Source organism: Rhinopithecus roxellana, chromosome 17, assembly GCF_007565055.1.
Source record: "Rhinopithecus roxellana isolate Shanxi Qingling chromosome 17, ASM756505v1, whole genome shotgun sequence".
NCBI classification, from domain to species: domain Eukaryota; kingdom Metazoa; phylum Chordata; class Mammalia; order Primates; family Cercopithecidae; genus Rhinopithecus; species Rhinopithecus roxellana.
Genome location: NC_044565.1, coordinates 112,512,193 through 112,534,165, shown reverse-complemented (window position 1 = coordinate 112,534,165; position 21,973 = coordinate 112,512,193). Strand labels below are relative to the sequence as shown.

The 21,973-nt window shown below is 46.0% G+C and overlaps 1 protein-coding gene across 1 annotated transcript; it reads left to right on the top strand.

Moving 5' to 3' along the window:
* The first annotated feature begins 5,233 nt into the window (after positions 1 to 5,233).
* On the top strand, positions 5,234 to 21,158 carry ZNF2 (zinc finger protein 2). The gene is made up of 5 exons (XM_010362061.2): positions 5,234 to 5,654; positions 14,060 to 14,131; positions 15,657 to 15,783; positions 18,326 to 18,439; positions 19,252 to 21,158. The coding sequence occupies exons 2-5, from the start codon at positions 14,099 to 14,101 to the stop codon at positions 20,253 to 20,255; spliced, it is 1,278 nt and encodes a 425-aa protein (XP_010360363.1). The 5' UTR covers positions 5,234 to 5,654; positions 14,060 to 14,098; the 3' UTR covers positions 20,256 to 21,158.
* The last annotated feature ends 815 nt before the right edge of the window (positions 21,159 to 21,973 follow it).

Here is a 21,973-nt window from a genome sequence, read left to right as displayed (position 1 = left end):
GGAGAACGAGAGGATTTTGGATGCCCTCCTATTCCAGAAACAAATACCATTTAGGACCCAAAAGAAATGGAAAAACGGCCTGCTACGGTCTGAATGTATGTGTCCCCCTCAAATTCATATGTTGAAACCTAACTCCCAAGGTGATAGTATTAAGAGGTGGAGCCTTTGGAAGACTCTGCCCTCATGAATGAGATTAGTGCCCTTTAAAAACAGGCCTTAGACCGGGCGTGGTGGCTCACATCTGTAATCCCAGCACTTTGGGAGGCCAAGACGGGCAGATCACATGAGGTCAGGAGTTTGAGACCAGCCTGGCCAACATGGTGAAACCCTGTCTCTACCAAAAATATATTTTAAAAAATTAGCTGGGTGTGGTGGTTCATGCCTGTAATCCCAGCTACTCAGGAGGCTGAGACAGGAGAATTGCTTGAACCTGGGAGGCGGAGGTTGTAGTGAGCCAAGATCATGCCACTGCACTCCAGCCTGGGAAACAGAGCGAGACTCCATCTCAAAAAATAAATAAATAAAATAAAAATAAAAACAGGCCTTAGCCCCCTTTGCTCCTTCTGCCATGTAAGGACACAGAAGGTGCCATCTATGAGAAACGCACCCTTACCAGCCCCTGAATCAGCTGGCATGTTGATATTGGATTTCCCCGCCTCCAGAACTGTGAACAACAAATTTGTATTGTTTACAAATTACCCACTTTAAGATACTCTGTTAGAGCAGCGCTGATGCCTAATACTCAGTCTGAGTATTAAAACAGTGGTTTTCTGGAGGCAGTCCTCAGCCAGAGAAGGGCCACTTACGAGGATAGAGAGATTGGTTTATCAGCTCTATTTAGGAGTTCAGGACAAAATAACTTACAAAATCAAGGCAAAGAGCCCATTCTCCTTTCCTGCTTTTGCAGTCTGTTTCACTTTTCTGCCAGCACTTCCAGTGGCACAGATGGCCAGGATGGCGCAGCAAGCAAGCCCTCTTCCACGCAGGGGGACATTGTCTGGGAACCATGGCTGCTATAGGAGCTTTTCCATCTTCGGTGCTCTGAACCAAAAAGGTGAGGGGATGGACAAATGAGAAAAGATTTTCATCTCATTGATGGCTCAACAAAACTAGAGATGGAACTACTTCAGATGAACTTGAGGGCCACTGCCTTTTCCTGATGCCCATCCTCTGGGCCTGCTACAGTGTCTAAAATTCCCCAATCTTACATTGTGTCCTTTGGGACAGATCTTGATCCAGAGGCCCTTGTTTGTTACAATGCACGTTAATTATCCCCGGCATATTCTCTCTCCTTCTCAGTGCTCTAGTGCACCATTTCATCTCAAAGCACTGTTGGTGGAGCTCCAGTCCTTACCAGCCTATACACTCTCCACCACCTTCAACATTTCTTTTACTGTTCCTCTGCAAACACCTCTTCCACCCCAACCCGTGACCACTGCTGTTACCTGTCCCTATAGTTTTGCCTTTTCCTGAATGTCACATAAATGGAATCATACAGTTTGTAATCATACAGTTTTGTTTTTTTTTTTTTAGACGGAGTCTCACTGTCTCCCAGGCTGGATGCCAGTGGCACGATCTTGGCTCAACACAACCTCTGCCTCCCGGGTTCATGCCATTCTCCTGCCTCAGCCTCCCGAGTAGCTGAGACTACAGGTACCCTGCCACCACGCCCGGCTAATTTTTTGTATTTTTAGTAGAGACGGAGTTTCACCATGTTAGCCAGGATGGTCTCAATCTCCTGACCTTGTGATCCGCCCGCCTCGGCCTCCCAAAGTGCTAGGATTACAGGTATGAGCCACCGCGCCCAGACTACAGTTTGTAAACTTTTAAGACTGGTAGCTGGGTGCAGTGGCTTACACCTGTCTCTGCTAAACCCCATCTCTACTAAAAAATACAAAAATTAGCCGGGCGTGGTAGCGTGCACCTGTAATCCCAGATACCTAGGAGGCTGAGGCAGGAGAATTGCTGGAACCCGGGGGGCCGAGTTTGCACCACTGCACTCCAGCTTGGGTGACAGAGCAAGACTCCGTCTAAAAAAAAAAAAAAAAACCGGCTTCTTGGCCACAGTGGCTCACGCCTGTAATCCCAGCACTTTGGGAGGCCGAGGTGGGCATATTACCTGAGTTCGGGAGTTGGAGACCAGCCTGACCAACATGGAGAAAACCCATCTCTACTAAAAATACAAAATTAGCCGGATGTGATGGCATATGTCTGTAATCACAGGTACTCAGGAGGCTGAGGCAGAAGAATCGCTTGAACCCGGGAGGTGGAGATTGTGGTGAGCCGAGATCATGCCATTGCACTCCAGCCTGGGCAACAAGAGCGACACTCTGTCTCAAAAAAAAAAAAAAAAAAAAAACGCCATGAAGCCTCTGTCTTGTTCACTGGGACCCTCTTAGAGCCCTGAAATGAGGTGCAAGAAGCCTGACTGCCCCGAGGTCACCATGCTGTGAGAAAGTCCAAGCACAAAGAGAGGCTACATGTGGGGACTAACAGTCCCAGCTGAGCCTAGCCACAGGTGCCAATCTGGGTGCCAGATATAGTCCTCCCAACTGAGGATCCAGACATTGTGAAGCAGAAACGAGCTGTGTTAGGCCATTCTGCACTGCTATAAAGAAATACCTGAAACTGGGTAATTTATACAGAAAAGAGGTTTCATTGGTTCTTGGTTCTTCTGGCTGTACAGGAAACATGGCACCAGCATCTGTTTGGCTCCTGGGGAGGCTTCAGGGAGCTTTCACTCACCGTGGAAGGTGAAGTGGGAGCTTGCACTTTGCATGGCGAAAGCAGGAACAAAACAGAGTTGGGGAGGGCAGGAAGGTGCCACACACGTAAAAACCAGATCTCAGGAGTACTCACTATTGCAAGGACAGCACCAAGCCATGAGGGATCTGCCCCCATCACCTAAATACCTCCCACCAGGCCCCATCTCCAACACTGGGGATTACATCTCAACATGAGATTTGGAGGGGATATCCAAATGATACCCTTGTGTGCCCATCCCTGTTGTGCCCATCCAAGTTCCCGACCCACAGAATGTGTTGGCCTAATAAAACTGTTGTTTTAAGTCACTAAGTTTGGACTGGTTTGTTAAACACCATCAGATGGCCATAACATCCCGCAATTTGGCAGAACCTACAAGCTTGTGGGCCCAAGAGATATCTGTTGTACTCTAAAAAAAATGAATATATGTCACTTCTTGGCTGCTTAGCTTCCATATGCTCCTCCTAACTCTTTTGAGAAAATCAGTTAAAATTCTCTTAATCTTCCCAGTAACATGGCAGATTAGATGGCCTAAACAGCCCTCTTAATCAAGAAAAACTAAAAATGCTGAAAAATTACAACCATCTTCATAAACACACTGATGAGCAGGCATGAAAGTGAGGAATGTGTAAACATTCAAAAAAATAAAAGTGAAATGGGCCAGGCGCAGTGGCTTATGCCTATAATCCTAGCACTCTGGGAGGCTGAAGAGGGTGGATTGCTCGAGCCCAAGTTCGAAACCAGCCTGGGCAACATGGTAAAACCTCGTCTCTACAAAAAAAAAAAAATACAAAAAAAAAAAATACAAAAATTAGCCGGGCCTGGTTGTGCACGCCTGTAGTCCCAGCTACTCCTGAGGCTGAGATGGGAGGACTGCATGAGCCCAGGAGGTGGAGGTTACGGTGAGCTGAGAGCATGCCACTGCATTCCAGCCTGGCTGACAGAGCCAGAGCCTGTCTCAAAAAATGAGAGCTAGAATTCTGAGAATCGAGCAAAAAGCCTGACTTTGAGGCTGCTAAATCCTAGAGAATATAAACTTCCACTTTGGCAGCTACCTGGAAGCAGTAAAGACAAAGCCTAGGGCCTGCCAGTGGGTGCGGAATATTCCAGAAAGAAACACTTTCAGGACCCCAGTTTCCACCCTCAGTATAAAGCTAAATAAATAATAAAAACCACCACACAGAATAGAACAAAAAGAAAATATTTCTCTTGTGGATGTTGTCACTTTAATCAAGCTCTAATCTTCTAGGAAGGTCCAAACCCCTTAATACAACATGAAGTCAGCCACAACCTGGCCTTACCTCAAGATAGTTATTGGCCCCTAAACGTTATCCACAAGCTATTCATTTTGCTACAAATTCTTTTCACTTTTATCCTCTAGACTATGCCTTTGCAGGTGCTATTCTCTGTTTAGATCACACTTTTTTTCTTAAGTAATTACTTTAAGTACACCAATTATAGCAATCCTTTCCCACCTTTCCCGACCATAGTTAATAGCTTCCTTCCTCCATTGTACTCTCATAGTATGTCGAGTGTGACATAATTGTAGAACATACTGCCTCTATTGTGATTTTTTTCCATTGGACCAAGAGTTCATTTGGGTCAGTAACTTACTCAACCATGCCTTGCTTATGGTGAGCAATTAGGATTTTTTTTGAATGAAAGTGTAGTCTTACGAAGATGCAGAGTAGAAGGATGATTAAGAGAGACTGGGAAGGGGTGGTGGTGGTGGGGGAAATGGGGCTAGTTAATAGGTACAAAAATAGAATAAGAAATAGTATAACTGTATTTGATAGCACATCGGAGTAACTACAGCCAATAATATTGAATATTTTAAAGTAATTAAAGGAATATAACTGGATTGTTTGTAATACAAAGGATAAATGCTTGAGGTAATGGGTATCCCATTTATCCTGATGAGATTATTACATATTGCATGCCTGTGTCAAAATATCTCAGGTGGCCCATAAATGTTTACACCTACTGTGTACCCCCAAAAAACTTAAAAAAAAAAAAACCACTAAGGAAGCATTAACCTGGAAAAATGTAGTTTTGTTCCTGAAGTAGGATTTTATCATATTCTTTGTAATTTTCAGTCTTCCCTGAGCTATAGCTCAATGGTTCTTAGCTTTAGCTGCACGTTAGAGTCACCTGCAGCTCTTTTCAAACTTTTGCTCCACAGCTGGGCCTCAGGCATCAATGTCCAAAGCTTTCCGGGTGATCGTAGCTTGCAGTCAGCGCCCTTCCAGCAACTCCAAGGCCGGCTGGTGTGCGCTCAAGCTGTCGGGAGTCAGACCAGCTGCACAGTTAATACATATATGTCCTAGGCTCTTCTCTCCTTCCAACGCAAATATATGCACAGACCCTGCCTGGAACCCCAGCCCTGTTCTCAGAACCAAACTGCCTCTCCGGCCAAAATTCCAGAATCAAATTTCTGCAAGTGGACAAACGGAAGCGGAAATAAGCCCCTTCCCAACGCTAGATGACTCGATTTCGTCCAGGTCTTCCCCAGGGCTGGGCAGAGGCACCAGGATCAGAGAGACACATTCCCTGCGGACGGCGCTCCCATCGGATGACTGGAGGGACTGGACACCAGACGCAGGCAGTACTTCAGAGTGACCATAAGTCTCACAAACATCCGCAACGGCTCGCTCTCCCAGCTAACGCGACAGCGCTGCCATTTTGGCTGTTCAACCGCGCGAAGCCGGCGTTCGCAGATTTTCGGACGTCATATTAAAGCGCACCGGGCGCGCAGACTTCTGGGAGATGAAGTCCTTGCGAAGGCAGCGCGTTGATTGGGAGCGCGGGCGCCGGGACCCTTTGCGCAGGCGCGTTGCTTACCGACCTGAAGAGGCGTCGTCTTCCCGGGTCCCGAGCACTCTGTGCCGGAGGTGAGGGTTGTGGGTGTGTGTCTCCCAGGAGCGGAGTGAGCGCAGCAGCTTCGAGAAGGGACTTGAGAACTTTGGGGAGGTGCTGTGGGAGCAAAACGGGGTGATAAGGGCGAGGCTAGCAGAGCGTGTGTGGCGACGACTCCGTGCGGACGGAAAGTTGTGCACCCACCCCCGTGTGTGCGTGTGTCCCGTGGGGTCTGGGCACCCATTGTATGTCGGTCCCGGACTTTCAGGTGGAGGTTTGGAGTCTTCCTCCGCCTCTCCCGTTTCTTCTTCCCATAATGGGTGCTTAATGAACGTGGGAGGAATTGACACCAAATTTAGGGTGCTGCCCGCTCCCTCTTTCCCAGCGAGCGCCTCAGATGGCCTCATTTAGCTCCCTGCCCTGGGCCTCCGCACGAGTGCTGGAGGGCTTCGTGAAGGAGGTGGGATTTGACGTGAAAAAAAAAAAAAAAAAAAAAAACCACGAAAGCAGCAGCTAAGCGTTAGGCAGATTTGAGCTGGAGAGAATTTTTACAGAAATTTAGGAACAGTGGTAGACAGGTTGAAGAAAAGGTACGCTGGGAGCCAGGGCCCGGGACTCAGAGAATCGGGACAAGACCCAGTAGGCAAGGCGGCTTGTGTGGGTGTGATCCGGGGACTGACACGAATCGAACTATTTGGGGACAGTTGTTCTAGAGGTCACATTCCGGACTAGAGAGGGGAAAGGACCAGAAGCAGAGAGCCAGTTAGGAATGTATGGCAGTTCTGAAGTAAGCTGTTGTGGACTTGAATTCAGGGGGTGGTAGTGAAAGGGAAGGATACAGATGACATTGCAAAAGAAGAGTCAGAAGGGCCTGGTGACTAGATTTGGGAGGAAAGAGAGTGAGGTAAGAGTTTGAGTTTGGGACACCTGGGAGAAGAATAAAACATCTGATACAAATGTAAAGCCAGGAAGAGACGTGGATGTGGGGAATTGCCTAAAGGAAGATAGTTTTGAGGTGATGGCGGAACGCCTAATTCAAGGTTTGCAGTCATCCTGCATTGGAAATGCAGGATGAGTTTGGAAGAATGCAATACAGTTGTACAATTACAATACAGTTACAGGACATGGACATCTGTAGAGTTGGAAAATGGAGCCCTGAGTGTGGATGGACTTTCTGAGGGATGGCAAAAATGAAGAAAGTACAAAGACTGAACTATGGGCAGCACCCATGTTTCCAGGGCAAAAGTGGGGAAAAAGAGTCACAGAGAGACAGCTATTTTAGTGGTTGGAAGAAAGGCTAGTGCAGTATCATAGCAGTTACAGTAACCACTGGAACAAGCAGAAGCTTGTCAGAATAGTGAAAAGCTACAGAGAAATAGAGATAAGATCAGAAATGCATTGGTAGGCCGGGCGCAGTGGCTCATGCCTGTCATCCCAGCACTTTGGGAAGCCGAGGTGGGCAGATCACTTGAGGTCAGGAGTTCAAGACCAGCCTAGCCAACATGGTGAAACCCCATCTCTGTAAAAATACAAAAATTAGCTGGGCATGATGGCGGGTGCCTGTAATCCCAACTACTCGGGAGGCTTTGGTGGGAGAATCACTTGAACCTGAGAGGTGGAGGTTGCAGTGAGCTGAGATCATGCCATTGCACTTCAGCCTGGGTGACAAGAGTGAAACTCTGCCTCAAAATAAAAAAAGGTAGCTTTCAAGCATGCCCTTTCAGGTGTGTGAGGGGCAAAACTGAAAAACAGGGACTGGAGAAGAGTAAGTGGTGACAGTATGGAGTCAGTAGGTTTGTATTACTCTCCAAAAAGTTTGATCATGAAAGGAAAGCTTAAATGAGAACTGTTTTGCTAGAAGGACGTCATGGGATTCAGTGAAAATAGTTTCAGGTAGAAGAGGCTTGTATGTCTTTGAAGATGTCGAAAGAAAGTACTACTAGGGTGGAAAATGCTGGGAAAAAAAAAAAAAAAAAGACTGGGGGCCAGGTGCGGTGGCTCACGCCTGTAATGCCAGCACTTTGGGAGGCTGAGGCGGGTGGATCATGAGGTCAAGAGATTGAAACCATCCTGGCCAAAATGGTGAAACCCTGTCACTACTAAAATTACAAAAATTAGCTGGGCATGGTGGTGCATCCCTGTAGTCCCAGCTACTCCAGAGGCTGAGGCAGGAGAATGGCATGAACCCAGGAGGTGGAGCTTGCAGTGAGCCGAGATCGCGCCACTGCACTCCAGCCTGGGCAACAGAGCAAGACTCCGCCTCCAAAAAAAAAAGAAAACAGTTAGAACACAGGTAAAGTCCTGGAGACAGACATTTCTGTCTTGTTGACCTCACATATCTCGCTGCCTAGCACATAACGGCTACTTGGTACGTAGTCGTTGAATAGTGCAATGAGTGGATGGATTGCACTGAGCAGTAGAAAGGAAGAGAACTTGTATTTGTTGAATGAACTGGATGATAAATGCTTTATATTAATGGTCTTACCATTTGTAACTACTCTGTGAGTTAGGCAGCAAACAGCTATTGGCTTAAGTAACTCATCCAAGGCTTCATGGTTAATAATTCCATGCCTGTGTAGTGCTTTCTAACATATAACCCTGCTTCCCTTGAAACTCATTCCTGGGAATCTTTGGTGTGGTAGAAGACAAAAGTTATGCAGAAATTTCTTGCTTATACTTACCTAAACTTCTTTTTCCAATAAGTTTTTGCTTGTTTTTCGCATAGTTTTTGCAAACTGGCATTCACCCTCAAGGTAATATTCCTTTAAAATTTTGCTTGGCCAGTGTGAACCCATTGTTAAATAACCCTGAGCTGTCTGGCAACCTGTGACTCTTAAGCTATAATGATTTATTTTCATGAAAAGATAGCAAAGGTAACAGACCAATAGACTAGAACAGAAAATCCCCAAATATCCAAGAATATGATAGCCCCATTATAGAATAGAGTTAAATGCTGCCAAACAGACCAGTAAATATCTATTGATCTGGTCTTTTGACATTTTTGAAAACTTAGTTGTTCCTTGTTTGTATCTTTGATTCATAAGTCTAGCTGTAGGACTCATCTCCTAAGGGAGAAAGGATGAAATCTGCACGGTTACTATGCCTCTTTGGATACATAGGTTCATTGTTAGTAGAGCCCATTTCTCTTTCTCCCTGATAGTTACCTGTAGCCCCAGTACTGATGAGTCCTCCCTGTTTGGGGTATGTAGTTCTGTGTCTGGAATTACCTGGTTTATTCCCATTCCAAATTTCTTTTTACATTCTTAGATGAGTAGATACAAGTATATATCCCAAGGGTACATCTATACTTTATGAATAGTCATACAATTAATAGAAAAAAGTACCTTTTTATATAACTAAAGTTTTAAACATTGCCTTCCTTGTATTGCAACTTTTATGGCATACTTTATATTAACTTTTCTATTTTGAGTATGAAACTCATAGCCCTTCAAAGTTCAAATTATTTTATTTAGCACTAATGATTTTTATTACTTATCTGGCCAGTGGGAGCCAGAGTCATCTGAGTTTTCTTATTCAAGGATGTGGGGTCAGCTCAAATTCTGAATGTCCAAAACTGTACTCATTGGTTTTCCCTTCCGTCCTCCTTCTCTGTTGCTTATCTCCATGAACAGCATCGTTATCCACGCCGCAGTGGTAACCTGGACATCATTTTTGCCCTCATCACCTTCAGCCTCTTCTTCCAGCCAGTGTATTTTCTGTTCTTCTTCTTCCCCCCCCCCCCCCCCGAGATGGAGTCTTGCTCTGTTGCCCAGGCTAGAGTGCAGTGGCGTGATCTTGGCTCATTGCAACGTTTGCCTCTCGGGTTCAAGCGATTCTTTTGCCTCAGCCTCCTAAGTAGCTGGGATTACAGGTGCCCATCACGGTGCCTGGCTCATTTTTGTATTTTTAGTAGAAACGGGGTTTCACCATCTTGGCCAGGCTGGTCTTGAACTCCTGACCTCGTGGTCCACGCACCTCGGCCTCCCAAAGTGCTGAGATTACAGGTGTGAGCCACTGCGCCCGGCCTGTCTGTTCTTAATAGTTTGACAGCAGTTTCCTCCATTTCTGCTTTCACAGCTTTCATTCAGTTTGTCATCTTTCTTATTGAAGTACAGCACTCTCCTCAATGGTCTGCTCACCTCCATTCTTTCTTTCCTGTAATCCCATCACACCACAGCCACTCAGTGTGGTGTGGCCACCTGTGTTGGGGTCCCCAGGATCACCCCAGGTTCAGGGATTCATTAGAATGACTCAAGACTCGACCGGTAGTTGTACTTCTGACTAAGAGTATGGTGATGACCCTGCAAGGACAGGCAGCCAGATCATAAGGGGAAAAGACAAGCCGGGTAGAGGAATCTGCTTACAGGCTTGCTTCTATTCTCCTTCTCCCATGAGGGTGTCACATGGAGCACACTCCTTCCCCCAGCAACGAAAATGCAGCAACAATCTCTGCTCAAGGCAGCTCCCTGGAGACTCAACCCACGTTTTTACTGAGAGCTGGTCACCTAGGCACCGTCTGTCTAACACATACCAAAATTCCAGACCCTCCAATAGGAAAGCAGGTGTTCACCATAAACCACATTGTTTGCATAAATAGTTTAGGCATAGTAGACCACCTTTCTCTCTTAGGGAACCCTCTCAAAATCGAAATCTCCACCTGGCAGCGAAGGGCCAGCATGCAAGCAGAACTTTCTAGGAATAGCAGTCTCAGGTCCGCTATAACTTTTCTGCACACCACTCTTCCTTCCTTCCTGTTATTTTTTCTGTACACCAAAATAAGGACATACTCTTGTTGAAAAAAATACATAAAGAATGGTAAGAAAATAAAAATCTCTTATAACTCACCACTCAAATTTCATTTACATTTTAATATGTGTTCGTCCTTTTTCTATACATAATGTGCACGTACAAGTATGTAATTTTAAGAGTGTACATTCTTCACGTAGTATTTTTGAATTTCTTAGTGGGTATTTTTTTTTTTTCTTTGAGATGGAGTCTCACTCTTTCACCCAGGCTGGAGTGCAGTGGCATGATCTCAGCTCACTGCAACCTCTGCCTTCCAGGTTCAAGCGATTTTCCTGCCTCAGCCTCCGGAGTAGCTGGGATTACAGCCATGTGCCATCATGCCTGGCTAATTTTTGTATTTTTAGTAGAGATGGGATTTCACCATGTTGGCCAAACTGGTCTCGATCTCCTAACCTCAAGTGATCCGCATGCCTTGGCCTTCCAAAAGTGCTGGGATTACAAGTGTGAGCCACTGTGCCTGGCCATTCTTTGTGAGTTTTTTTCAATTGTTGATTTTTTTTTTTTTGTAAGAAACAAAGCATTATAAAGCTGAAGTATCCTGGGTATCCCTCCCCAGTCTTATTTCCCTGTCTTCTCAGATATGTACACATTGGTGCTTATTGTCCCAAGTGTTAATAGATTTTTGCAGGTATTATCTACCTGTTTTTAAATTTTATGTAAATATTATACAGTAAGTCATTCTAAAACTTATTTTTTGCCTAGTAATTATGTTTTTTGCAATTTATCTCTGTTAATAATGTATAATATTCATATATGTGTATATATTCACAAATCCATTATCTGATTAATGGACATTGACGTTGTTTGCAGTTTATCACTAGTGATCTTCTCCCCACTGACTTGTAATGCCACCTCAGTCACACATCAGGCTTCCCTAATGCTTGGATATGTTTTGGGATTTTCTGTACTAGTCTATTCATCTGTAATTGATGTGGCTGTCTTTTCATGAAAATAAATCATGATAGCATAAAAGTTAAAAGCTCCCAGCCTGACTTGGATTCAAGTTCTACCTCAGCTTCTTACAAAGCCTTAATTTCCTAATATGTAAAATGTGTCTTCCTTATTGATTTATGAGGATGGAGTTAAATTATCCTTATAAAAAGCACTTAGCACAATACCTGGCAAATAGCAAATGCTCAATAATGCTAGTTGTTATTAAGATGATGGGTTTTTTTGTTTTGGTTTGGTTTGTTTGAGATGGAGTCTCTGTCGCCAGGCTGCAGTGCAGTGGTACGATCTTGGCTCACTGCAACCTCCGCCTCCCGGGTTCAACCAATTCTCCCACCTCGGCCTCCCAAGTAACTGGGACCACAGGCGCGTGCCACCACACCCAGCTAATTTTTTTGTGTTTTTAGTAGAGACAGGGCCTCACCATTTTGACCAGGATGGTCTCCATCTCTTGACCTCATGATCCACCTGCCTCGGCCTCCCAAAGTGCTGGGATTACAGGCGTGAGCCAATGCACCAGGCCAAGATGATGTTTAATAGTGTTCCACTTATGTATGGACTGGACCAGAAATTACTTACCCAAGTCTCCAGATGTTTAAGATATTTCAAATTTTTGCTGCCTTATTGAAAAGATTAAATAAGATAATACATACAGAGTGCTTAGGAAGTGCCCTGGAACATAGCTGTCAGTAAGGGTTAGTGTTAATGATGAGTCATAAAAAGCTGTGTACATATTATTACTTATTTCCTTAGTATAAATTCCTAGGAGATAATTGCTGGGTCAAACAGTATGTTTCAAGGCCCTTGCTGTGAGTCACAGTGGTTTTTCTAAAGCACAGACGTGATGACATGTCCACACCCAAATCTTTCAGTAATCTCCAGGCCTGTGGAGAAAGGACCGTGCAAAACTCTCCTTGATGAAACTGGCCTCTGCCTACCTCTTTAGCTTCATCTTCCCCACAGCACTACTCACAGCCTAGACTTCTACCATTCTAAGCTAATTTTTGTTGTTAATCCTTTCCATGTAAAGACCTGCCTCCTTCTTTTTGAGAAACTTGAGGTTTTTTTCTCAAGATTTAGAAGGTTCTGGCTCCTCCCACAAATGAAAACTTAGCTTAGATCCCACTCCTGTCAAGAAAGCTGCAGTGCTCCTCCCTCCATCCCTCCCTGCTGGGTTAGGTGAGCCTCTGAGGTGCTCTCATGGATTGCTGTGCATACCGCTTTGCTGCACTTACACATCCTGGAGTGAAATATTATTTCATTTACTTGTTTGTTCTCTGTGCTAAGCTATAGCTTCTGGAGGACAAAGACAGCGTCTGACAGTTTTTTTGTGCTTGGTGTAAGTAGTTGGTGCTGAATAAATGCTGGTTGAAGAGAAGGATGAATGAGTCACAAGAAGCAGTGACCACATCCCCTTGACTGTTGGAGAATGGTCAGTGCACCACAAATATGCCTTTTCCTCCTCTACACGAGGCCCACACCATCTCCCAGCCACCATAAATCCCAGAAATGTGGGATTTAATGCTCTTGTTTTATTTTTATATTTTTTATTTTTGTAGAGACAGGGGTCTTGCTATGTTGCCCAGGCTGGTCTCGAGAACTCCTGGCCTCAAGTGATCCTTCCACCTCAGCCTCCCAAAGTGCTGGGATTACAGACATGCGCCACTGTGCCTGGTCTGCTGTTTTAATTAGACTCTTGATTGTGAAAAACTGAGACTTCGCTAATCCCAGTAAAGGGAATTAGTGGTAAGATCTTGCACAGAGCCCAAGAGGGTTAGAGTATTATGGCAATCTATGAATAAATAAGGCTGGTTTGCATGGAAATTGGACCCGTGGGTGGTGCTAGGCGAGGTGAGGGCCTCCCCAGGAATTCTCAGGTCTCTGCATCAGCGTTCCACTGCTGGTGGGACTGCGCCGGGCTCCCCCTGCCTGCCCCTGGTCCCGTGGTCTGTTATGACCTTTTCTCTACCTTGTACCTCCCACGTGCCCACGGGTTCTACTGCTGGTAACTTTGGTTCCCCGATCCTCGTGGCTGCTTCGGGACCTCATGATATCCTTTCAACTAGTCACTTCCTTGTCCTGACATTTCTTCGTTCACATTCCCAAGGAAGGATGTCACACCTTTTCAAGCCAGATCACGTCTCAGTCTACTAGTCACCTACGCATTGCCCACCTGTGGCCTAATCAGTGTGGCTCCAGGAATGAGACACAGGGTCACATGGTACAAAACCTGCCCAAGGGACGGTCCTTTAGCAGGGGCTACGAGTGGGGTCTTTTTCCTTTGAAGAGACTGGATTGTCTTTGATATGTCTTGTCCATGTAGTCATTTACAAAATTGCTTATGGTTTTTGCCCAGTAATTGTTCAGGGCAATCATGAATGTGAGTTTATACGTATACATACTGTGTGAATCTTACACCGCTCTTGACTCTCAGGAATAGAACTCTGCCTCTAGCATCATGGTAAAACCACCACCACATTGTGGTCTAATTGGCAATTCCATGGTTGTTAGCTCTCATTCTGGGGTGGTCTGGGGTTGTTCCTGGCCTTGCTTGACTTTGACCCCCTTTTGTAAGGTATTGAGAATGACGTATCCCCCTAGTATGGGCTTCATGGGTCAAAACACTATGTGACAGTCCTGGTCTTTCTCATACCTTCTTTCTCACCCCACACTTCTGCTTCATTAGGACTCTGCCCTTGTCTACAAGGACAGCACACAGGAAAGAATGGCTGCTGTGTCTCCGACCACCAGATGCCAGGTGAGGTGGCCTTTTGTGTTTCTGAAGCACTCCATTCGTTTCCAGAATATAACCACTTTTCTTTATCCTGGAGCCTCTTTGAGCAGAGCCGGCCAGGCAGATGAAGGACTCCATAGAGAGTATTTCTTTCCCATTTGACTTGAGGTATCCTTTAGTGACCTTTTCTTGCCGTGAGCACGTGCCCACTAGCTCGTCACCAGACTTACAACTCCTGGAGCCTTCGCTGTGAGTGATTTTGCCTAGAAGCCAATGCTAGGGTCTGACTGGAAGGTTTGGGGAATAGTGGGCTGGTTCTGGTCCTGACTGTCCCTTTGGTACATTCATGTGTGGACTGAGAGGAGGCCCCGGTGTTCAGGGAGTGTGGGGCCAGGCTGGATGTGTGATACACACTGTAGAGCACCTCTCTTCAGGGTGCTGAGAGCCCTGGAGAGAGTCTCCTGTGCTACAGACATGTGGCTTGCTCCATTCCTGCCCAAGGGCAGAGTCTTACATTCTGCACCCCGGGCTAGAACTTTTGCCGACACACTGGAGACTCATCTGAGGTTTTAGAACTGGAGGTAAAGAGATGCAATCTTACAGAATCACAGAGCATTGGAATGAAATGAGGGGGATCCTACAGGTGATCTAATCAACACCATTATTCTAAGGATTTGTAAAAAACAAAGGCAATTGGTGAAATCTGAGTAAGACTGTAGATTACATAATAGGATAAGATCAATGCTATTTTCTCCTTTTTATTTTATTTTTTTTGAGACGCAGTCTTACTCTGTCACTCAGGCTGGAGTGCAGTGGCACGATCTCCCCTCACTGCAAGCTCCACCTTCCAGGTTCAAGCGATTCTCCTGCCTCAGCCTCCGGAGTAGCTGGGACTACAGGCGCCACCACCACGCCTGGCTAATTTTTTTGTATTTTTAGTAGAGATAGGGTTTCACTGTGCTAGACAGGATGGTCTCCATCTCCTGTCCTCATGATCCGCCCGCCTTGGCCTCCCAAAGTGCTGGGATTACAGGTGTGAGCCACCACGCCCAGCCTATTTCTCCATTTTTTATAGTTATACTGTGATCATAACAACAGTATGCCCTTGTTTTTACAAAATACACATTGAAATATTTAGGATTAAAGACACCTGATGTTGGCAAGTTAGTCAAGAGGCTTAGCAAAAAGATAGGAGAATGTGTATCTAGAGAGAGACAGAAAGATAAAGCAAACGTGGAAAATGTTGCCATTTGAGGAAGCCAGGTGAAAGGCACACAGGAATTTTTTTGTGCTGGTTTTAGAGGTCTGAAGAAAGAGGCTGATACTCAGAAGCTTAGCTGCAGGTGTAGTGCTGTGAGATTCTGACCAAGAACTCCATGTCTTGGGTGATGAGGCCACTTTTCCCAAATGCTTTGAAGTTCTACTCAGTCAGAATTGTTTTTCTTCCCTCCCACCATGCATCCTCCAGGGCTGTCATCTTTGACATTTTTGGTCTGGTCCAAATAAAGAGAAGGGTTAAGAGTAAAGGAGAATGTGACTGTATTTTCAGGAATCAGTGACATTCGAAGACGTGGCTGTGGTTTTCACAGATGAAGAGTGGAGTCATCTGGTCCCCATACAGAGGGACCTCTACAAGGAGGTGATGCTGGAGAACTATAACAGCATCGTGTCATTGGGTAAGGGGAGCCTCCATGAGGAGGTACAGTCTGTCCTATGCTAATGTGGGGCTGAGAGGGCTGAGGAATTATTACCTTTCTCCTCCCCACTGAGTTCTGAGCCACTTGAGAGACAAGGTAAGAGTTGAAAGATGTGGCATCAGAGTACAGCAATGGCGGGCTCAATACTGAACCCCAGCATTGGGCAGACATGCCTCCCCAGCCATGGGCAGTGCTGGATGACCATAGGCTCTCTCGCTCAGCAGCCTGCCCTGGCAAAATGGAAGGAGGGCCAGTGAGGGCTGAGGGACCGAGCAGAGTGTGTGTTAGAGGCAGGGAGCTGGGTCTCCAGAGGGGCAGGTGGAAGACGCCGAGTTCCATATGCCCAGCTCTTCTCCCAACTCGCCAGTCAGGTAACTCAGCTCACCCAGAGAAGCGTGCGCTGGGGCAGGGGGCCATCTTGTCAGAATACAGGGTTGTGCCTCTGAGGTCACCAGAGATATGTTTGATTTTGAGTATTTGTCTTAGGTACAGTCTTAGATGCTCACAGAACACACTTTGTAATTATAGAGACTTGTGTAACAAGGAGAAAGTTAAGAGTCACTACTGATTCCGGTATTAGTGAAAAGTAAAGCTGGGCTCCCGGAGGTTATGGGAACCTCTCAGGGGCTTCACGAGTGAGAGGCTGAGGGAGTGCCCAGAATGAGAAGCTGGTTTAAACTAAGCAGCAGTGACAGGACTCGCAGTGCAGATTTCCTACCAGGCAGGTCAAAAAGTAAGTGCTAACACCCCCCAGAGTAATGTAATCAGGCCAATAGTCTCCCAGACAGAATGGAATATTCAGGAAGGAGCCTTTGTTACAGGCGTTAGCAGATGGCTGTTGAGGAAAATAGAGCCCCTGAGGTCAGGGACGGAGAGCCACAGGGAGATGCTGGGTGTGGCCCTTTTGTCAACAGAGAATCCACATAAAACCCAGTAGACAGTCCTTGGGCCCAATAAGAAAGTGCCTCTTTCCCAAGTTGAGGCCTCAACAAAAGGGAAGTTTAGAGCCCAAGCCTATTTCCAGGATCTATTTTTTAATATAATCAAAAATGGATAGATTTGCTTCAGGGAATTTATCCTAAGGAAATAATAAGACTAACAATCCGTGGTGTATGGAGATGTTCATTACACTATTGTTTGTTAATAGCAAAACATTAAAAATGATCTAAATATCTGTCATAAGGGAATTCATTAAATAAATTATGTTATCCATACAATGTCATAATATCCTGTAGCTATTACAATGGTGAGGTAGATCAGTGCTGATTGAAATAAAATAGTATTTTAAATTTATTATGTGAAAAAAAAAATCAAGTTTACAAGTCAGCATCATTTCATTATCCAGTTTTTAATTATTTTATTTTATTTTATTTTATTTTTTTGAGAGAGTCTCACTCTGTTGCCTAGGCTGGAGTGCAGTGATGTAATCTCGGCTCACTACAACCTCCGTCTCCAGGGTTCAAGCAGTTCTCGTGCCTCAGTCTCCCAAGTAGCTGGGATTACAGCCATGAGCTACCATACCCTGCTAATTTGTGTACTTTTAGTAGAGATGGGGTTTCACCATGTTGGCCAGGCTGGTCTTGAACTCCTGACCTCAGGTGATCTACTCGTCTTGGCCTCCCAAAGTGCTGGGATTACAGGGGGGAGCCACTGTGCCCAGCCTCATTATCCAGTTTTTAACAGAATGTATCTAGAGGTATCTTTGGATATCTGAATAGAAAGAAAGAAAATACACTGTATGCAAGGTGATTTTTTTTTCATTTTGCTTGTATACACTTCTAATTTTCCTAGAATGAACCAGACAGATTTGTTTCAATGAAAGCATAATGCTCAAGGCAAACAAATGAACAAAAATGGGCAGTTTTGATACACTTTTTTACTCAAGGTGACTTAATTTCATTCTCATCTCCCCTAAGCCTTCATCCTACCAGTACTAACACCGGGAACTTCCCATTCACTTCACAGGGAAGAATAAACATGTGAATCCACACGGGTTCTCTCAACCTTCTGACCTTGTGCCACTTGCTCCTTTTATAGCCTCAGTCCTGGCCTCTGTCCAGAGTTTCCTCTGCTTTAGACTCTGCATTCTTGGCCTGTGCGTTCTGCCTTTTGCATTTTCTCTCTAAAAGACTTAGACACTGTGGCCAGGCACAGTGGCTAATGCCTGTAATCCCAGCTGTTTTGGAGGCCGAGGCAGGTGGATCACCTGACGTCAGGAGTTCAAGACCAGCGTGGCCATCATGGCAAAGCTCCGTCTCTACTAAAAATACAAAAATTAGCCAGGTGTGGTGGCACCCGCCTGTAATTCCAGCTAGTGGGGAGGCTGAGGCAGGAGAATCACTTGAACCTGGGAGGTGGAGGTTGCAGTGAGCCGAGATCGGGCCACTGCACTCCAGCTGGGGCGACAGAGTGAGACGCTGTCTCAACAACAACAAAAAAGTCTTAGAAGCTGGGATTGAGCTTTGGGAGAGTGATATGTCATCACACACAGCCACTTGTTTGTTTCTGTCTCTTTGAGCAGGCCTTCCAGTTCCTCAACCTGATGTGATTTTCCAATTGAAGAGAGGGGACAAGCCACGGGTAGTAGATCTGCATGGGTCTGAGGAGAGAGAACGGCCAGAGAGTGTCTCTCCAGGTAACTGAGTGTCAACAGGACAGGATGGAATTTGTTGTTTGGGTGATGGGGGAACATCAGCTCTCGCCTCTCTCTCACATTCCAGTCTTTTGCTTTGTTATTTGTTGTGTTTCACCCACTAGCTTTCATTTATTCCCTTTACACCTTAGCGTATTATCCATCTATATTCACCAAGTGTTACTCTCTCACATCTGTCACACGGCGCACTCATGCCTTGCTATTTCTTTTTCTTTCCCAAGACAGAGTCTCGCTCTGTCGCCCAGGCTGGAGCGCAGGGGCGCTGTCTCGGCTCCCTGTAACCTCTGCCTCTGGGTTCCAGCGATTCTCCTGCCTCAGCCTCCCAAGTAGCTGGGATTACAGGCGCCCGCTACCACACCCGGATAATTTTTGTATTTTAGTGAGACGGGGTTTTGCCGTGATGGCCACGCTGGTCTCGAACTCCTGACCTCAGGTGATCCGCCCACCTCGGCCTCCCAGAGTGCTGGGATTATAGGAGTGAGCCACCGCGCCCGGCCACACTTTGCTATTTCTATTGAGCTCCATCCAGTCCATGTGGCATGCTCTCCTAATTGTGCTGGCCATGCTCCCACTGGACATGCTCCTGTTTTCTGAGGTGTCCACCATCCGTTCTGTTCCCTGCCACCTTCTTCACTCCCAGGTCTCAGTCCCTCCCTGCAGTGTAGTACTATTTGTGGGAGCAAGCAATGCAGTGACCATACATTACTTTCAGACTCATCGAAGCATCTCTTCTTTCTGCTGTAATATTTTCTAGTCCAGGGAAAAAAACTGCATCTGTTTTCTGTTTGTTCCAGACTGGGAAACCAAGCCTGAGATTCATGATGCTTCAGACGAAAAATCAGAAGGATCACTGAGGGAATGCCTTGGAAGGCAAAGTCCTCTGTGTCCTAAATTTGAAGTTTATGCACCCGATGGCAGGGTGGGAACAGAAAAGCAAAGCCCTTCAGGGGAGACTCATAAGAAATCTCTTTTCCGGGAGAAAGGCATGCGGCGAGGGTCAGCCCTGCCCAGGGAAGTTCTCACTAAAGAGAGACACCAGGAATGCAGTGACTGTGGGAAGACCTTTTTTGACCACTCATCCCTCACCCGCCACCGGAGGACTCACACTGGGGAGAAGCCCTACGGCTGCCGTGAGTGTGGGAAAGCCTTCAGCCACAGGAGCAGCCTCAGCAGACACCTGATGTCACACACCGGGGAGAGTCCCTACGAGTGCGGCGTGTGCGCAAAAGCCTTCTTCGACCGCGCGTCCCTCACTGTCCACCAGCGAATTCACACTGGGGAGAAGCCCTTTCAGTGCAGCCAGTGTGGGAAGGCCTTTTTTGACCGCTCGTCCCTCACTCGACACCATAGAATTCACACTGGAGAAAGTCCTTATGAGTGTCATGAGTGTGGGAAAGCCTTCAGCCAGAAAAGCATTCTTACTCGCCATCAGCTAATCCACACCGGCAGGAAGCCGTACGAGTGTAACGAGTGCGGGAAAGCGTTCTATGGGGTCTCATCACTGAACAGACATCAGAAGGCTCACGCCGGGGACCCGCGCTATCAGTGTAACGAGTGTGGCAAAGCTTTCTTTGATCGCTCGTCCCTTACGCAGCATCAGAAGATCCACACTGGAGACAAGCCATATGAATGCAGCGAGTGTGGGAAAGCCTTCAGCCAGCGGTGCCGGCTCACGCGGCATCAGCGCGTCCACACAGGAGAGAAGCCCTTTGAATGCAGCGTGTGTGGGAAAGTGTTCAGTTCAAAATCTTCCGTTATTCAGCATCAGCGGCGTTACGCCAAGCAGGGAATAGACTGAGTTGGGCGAAAGCTTGGGCGGGACAAGGACTTCCACAAATTCGAGATAGGTCTCCCCTATCTTAAACAAAGCTGCCGTTTGCTCATTCTACCCACCCTGGCTGCCACTGTCCTGGCCTGCTTATGCACCAGAGTGTTCAATAGGCACTCCCTTCCTGCTGTGTTACAGAACTGTAGGCAGGCCATGGAGATGACTCCCTTCCTGCTGTGTTACAGAACTGTAGGGAGGCCGTGGAAATGACTCTAAAGATACAAAAGTTTGAAGAGGTTTGTCAGACAATAGGATAGATGTTAGGAGGAGACACATCTCTTATCTGAGAACCTAGGCCCCAGGTATCACTGCACTTTAAGTAACTGGTGGCTGCAGCAGGAGGGAAAGGCAGAATGATACCAGAGCAGTACGATTTTTTTTCAGAACGGTTGTTTTGATGGCTGTTTTAGTCCCCCTGTCTTGGAGCTTTTGGGGCCCTAATCTTGTTCTCTTGTGTCCCAGCTTTTAGATCTCTTACTTCTACTGCTAGCAGCTGGCACTTACTGAGCGCTTACAATGAGGTAAACACTCAGCTAAGGGTTTTACAGGAAGTAGATTAATTGATCCTGTCGCCAACCCTATGAAGTAGGCACTGTTACCATCTGCATCTCCAGATGAGCACCCTGAGGGTTAGAGATTAAATCACTTGCCCAAGGTGACCTAGCTGGTAAAAGGTGATGCCAGGTCTTGAAGACAGGCCCACCTTCAAAGTCTATTCTCTTTACCATTTATGCTCGACAGTTTGTTTTATAATTTATGTATATGTATTATCCTCTCAACTAGATTGTAAGCACTTGGAGGTGTGACTTAAGGTCTTTGTATCTCACACAGTGCCTTGCTAATGGGTGCTCAATAAATATTTATATGAGTGAATGACTTTTCTACTTACCAGATTCTCTCCATTCAAAACACCTCTTGGATTTGCATTCTTTCTCTGAATTCACAGCCCAGCCTACACTTTTATCATCCCCAGCTCCCACTCCTGGCAGCAGTAGCTTCCTAATTCCAATTCTTCCTGCTTTATTGTTGAAGAGGGATGTGCTAAGATGTGGTACAGTAACAAGCCCACAGAGAGCTATGTCTCCCTTAAAACCTGATGGGAACCACTCTGTCTTATTTTGTCCTCATTATTTGGAACATCTGGCTTCCAAAGTCACCACAAGGGAGGAAGAGAAAGCTAGAGGAATTTGTAGGATTTCTTTTTAGACCCAGGCTTACATCACTTCTGTCCACGTCTAATAAGCCAGAACCCAGCACTTGGAAGCTAGGAAAGTAAACAAGCACCTTGAAAGTTGGTTAACACCAAGAGCCTCCATCACAGTTACATTTTGCATATTACTGTTAACCCAGTCTTTGCAAGTGACCCCTTCCTGCCCATCATTGCCTTCCTCAAGACCTAAAATAGCTCCCTATTCAGTGAAAAATTATCTGAATATTTAAGATCTGCCTTAACATGATCCCCATTGCTGAACTTTACCTCCTGACTCCAAAAACTTCTATTCCCTGGGCCCAGTCCTATATTTTCATTTTTATTAAAGGATAGGCACTAGATGACCTTGACTCTAGGCATCTGCATTCTCTTGCTGTTCGCTTAGGGTGAAGCTCAGAAAAGGACTTGGTTCTGAAAGGCTGTCTGGAATTAGATTGCCCTACGTGATTCCCAGTGGATTGAGATGAATTTCCTCTGG

What these genes read in the sequence shown, in the direction of transcription:
- ZNF2 (XM_010362061.2), top strand. Translation starts at nt 14,099, where the DNA reads ATGGCTGCTGTGTCTCCGACCACCAGATGCCAG. An exon ending in TAACAGCATCGTGTCATTGG is followed by an intron (nt 15,784 to 18,325) that starts GTAAGGGGAGCC and finishes CTCTTTGAGCAG; the next exon opens with GCCTTCCAGTTCCTCAACCT. An exon ending in GCCAGAGAGTGTCTCTCCAG is followed by an intron (nt 18,440 to 19,251) that starts GTAACTGAGTGT and finishes TGTTTGTTCCAG; the next exon opens with ACTGGGAAACCAAGCCTGAG.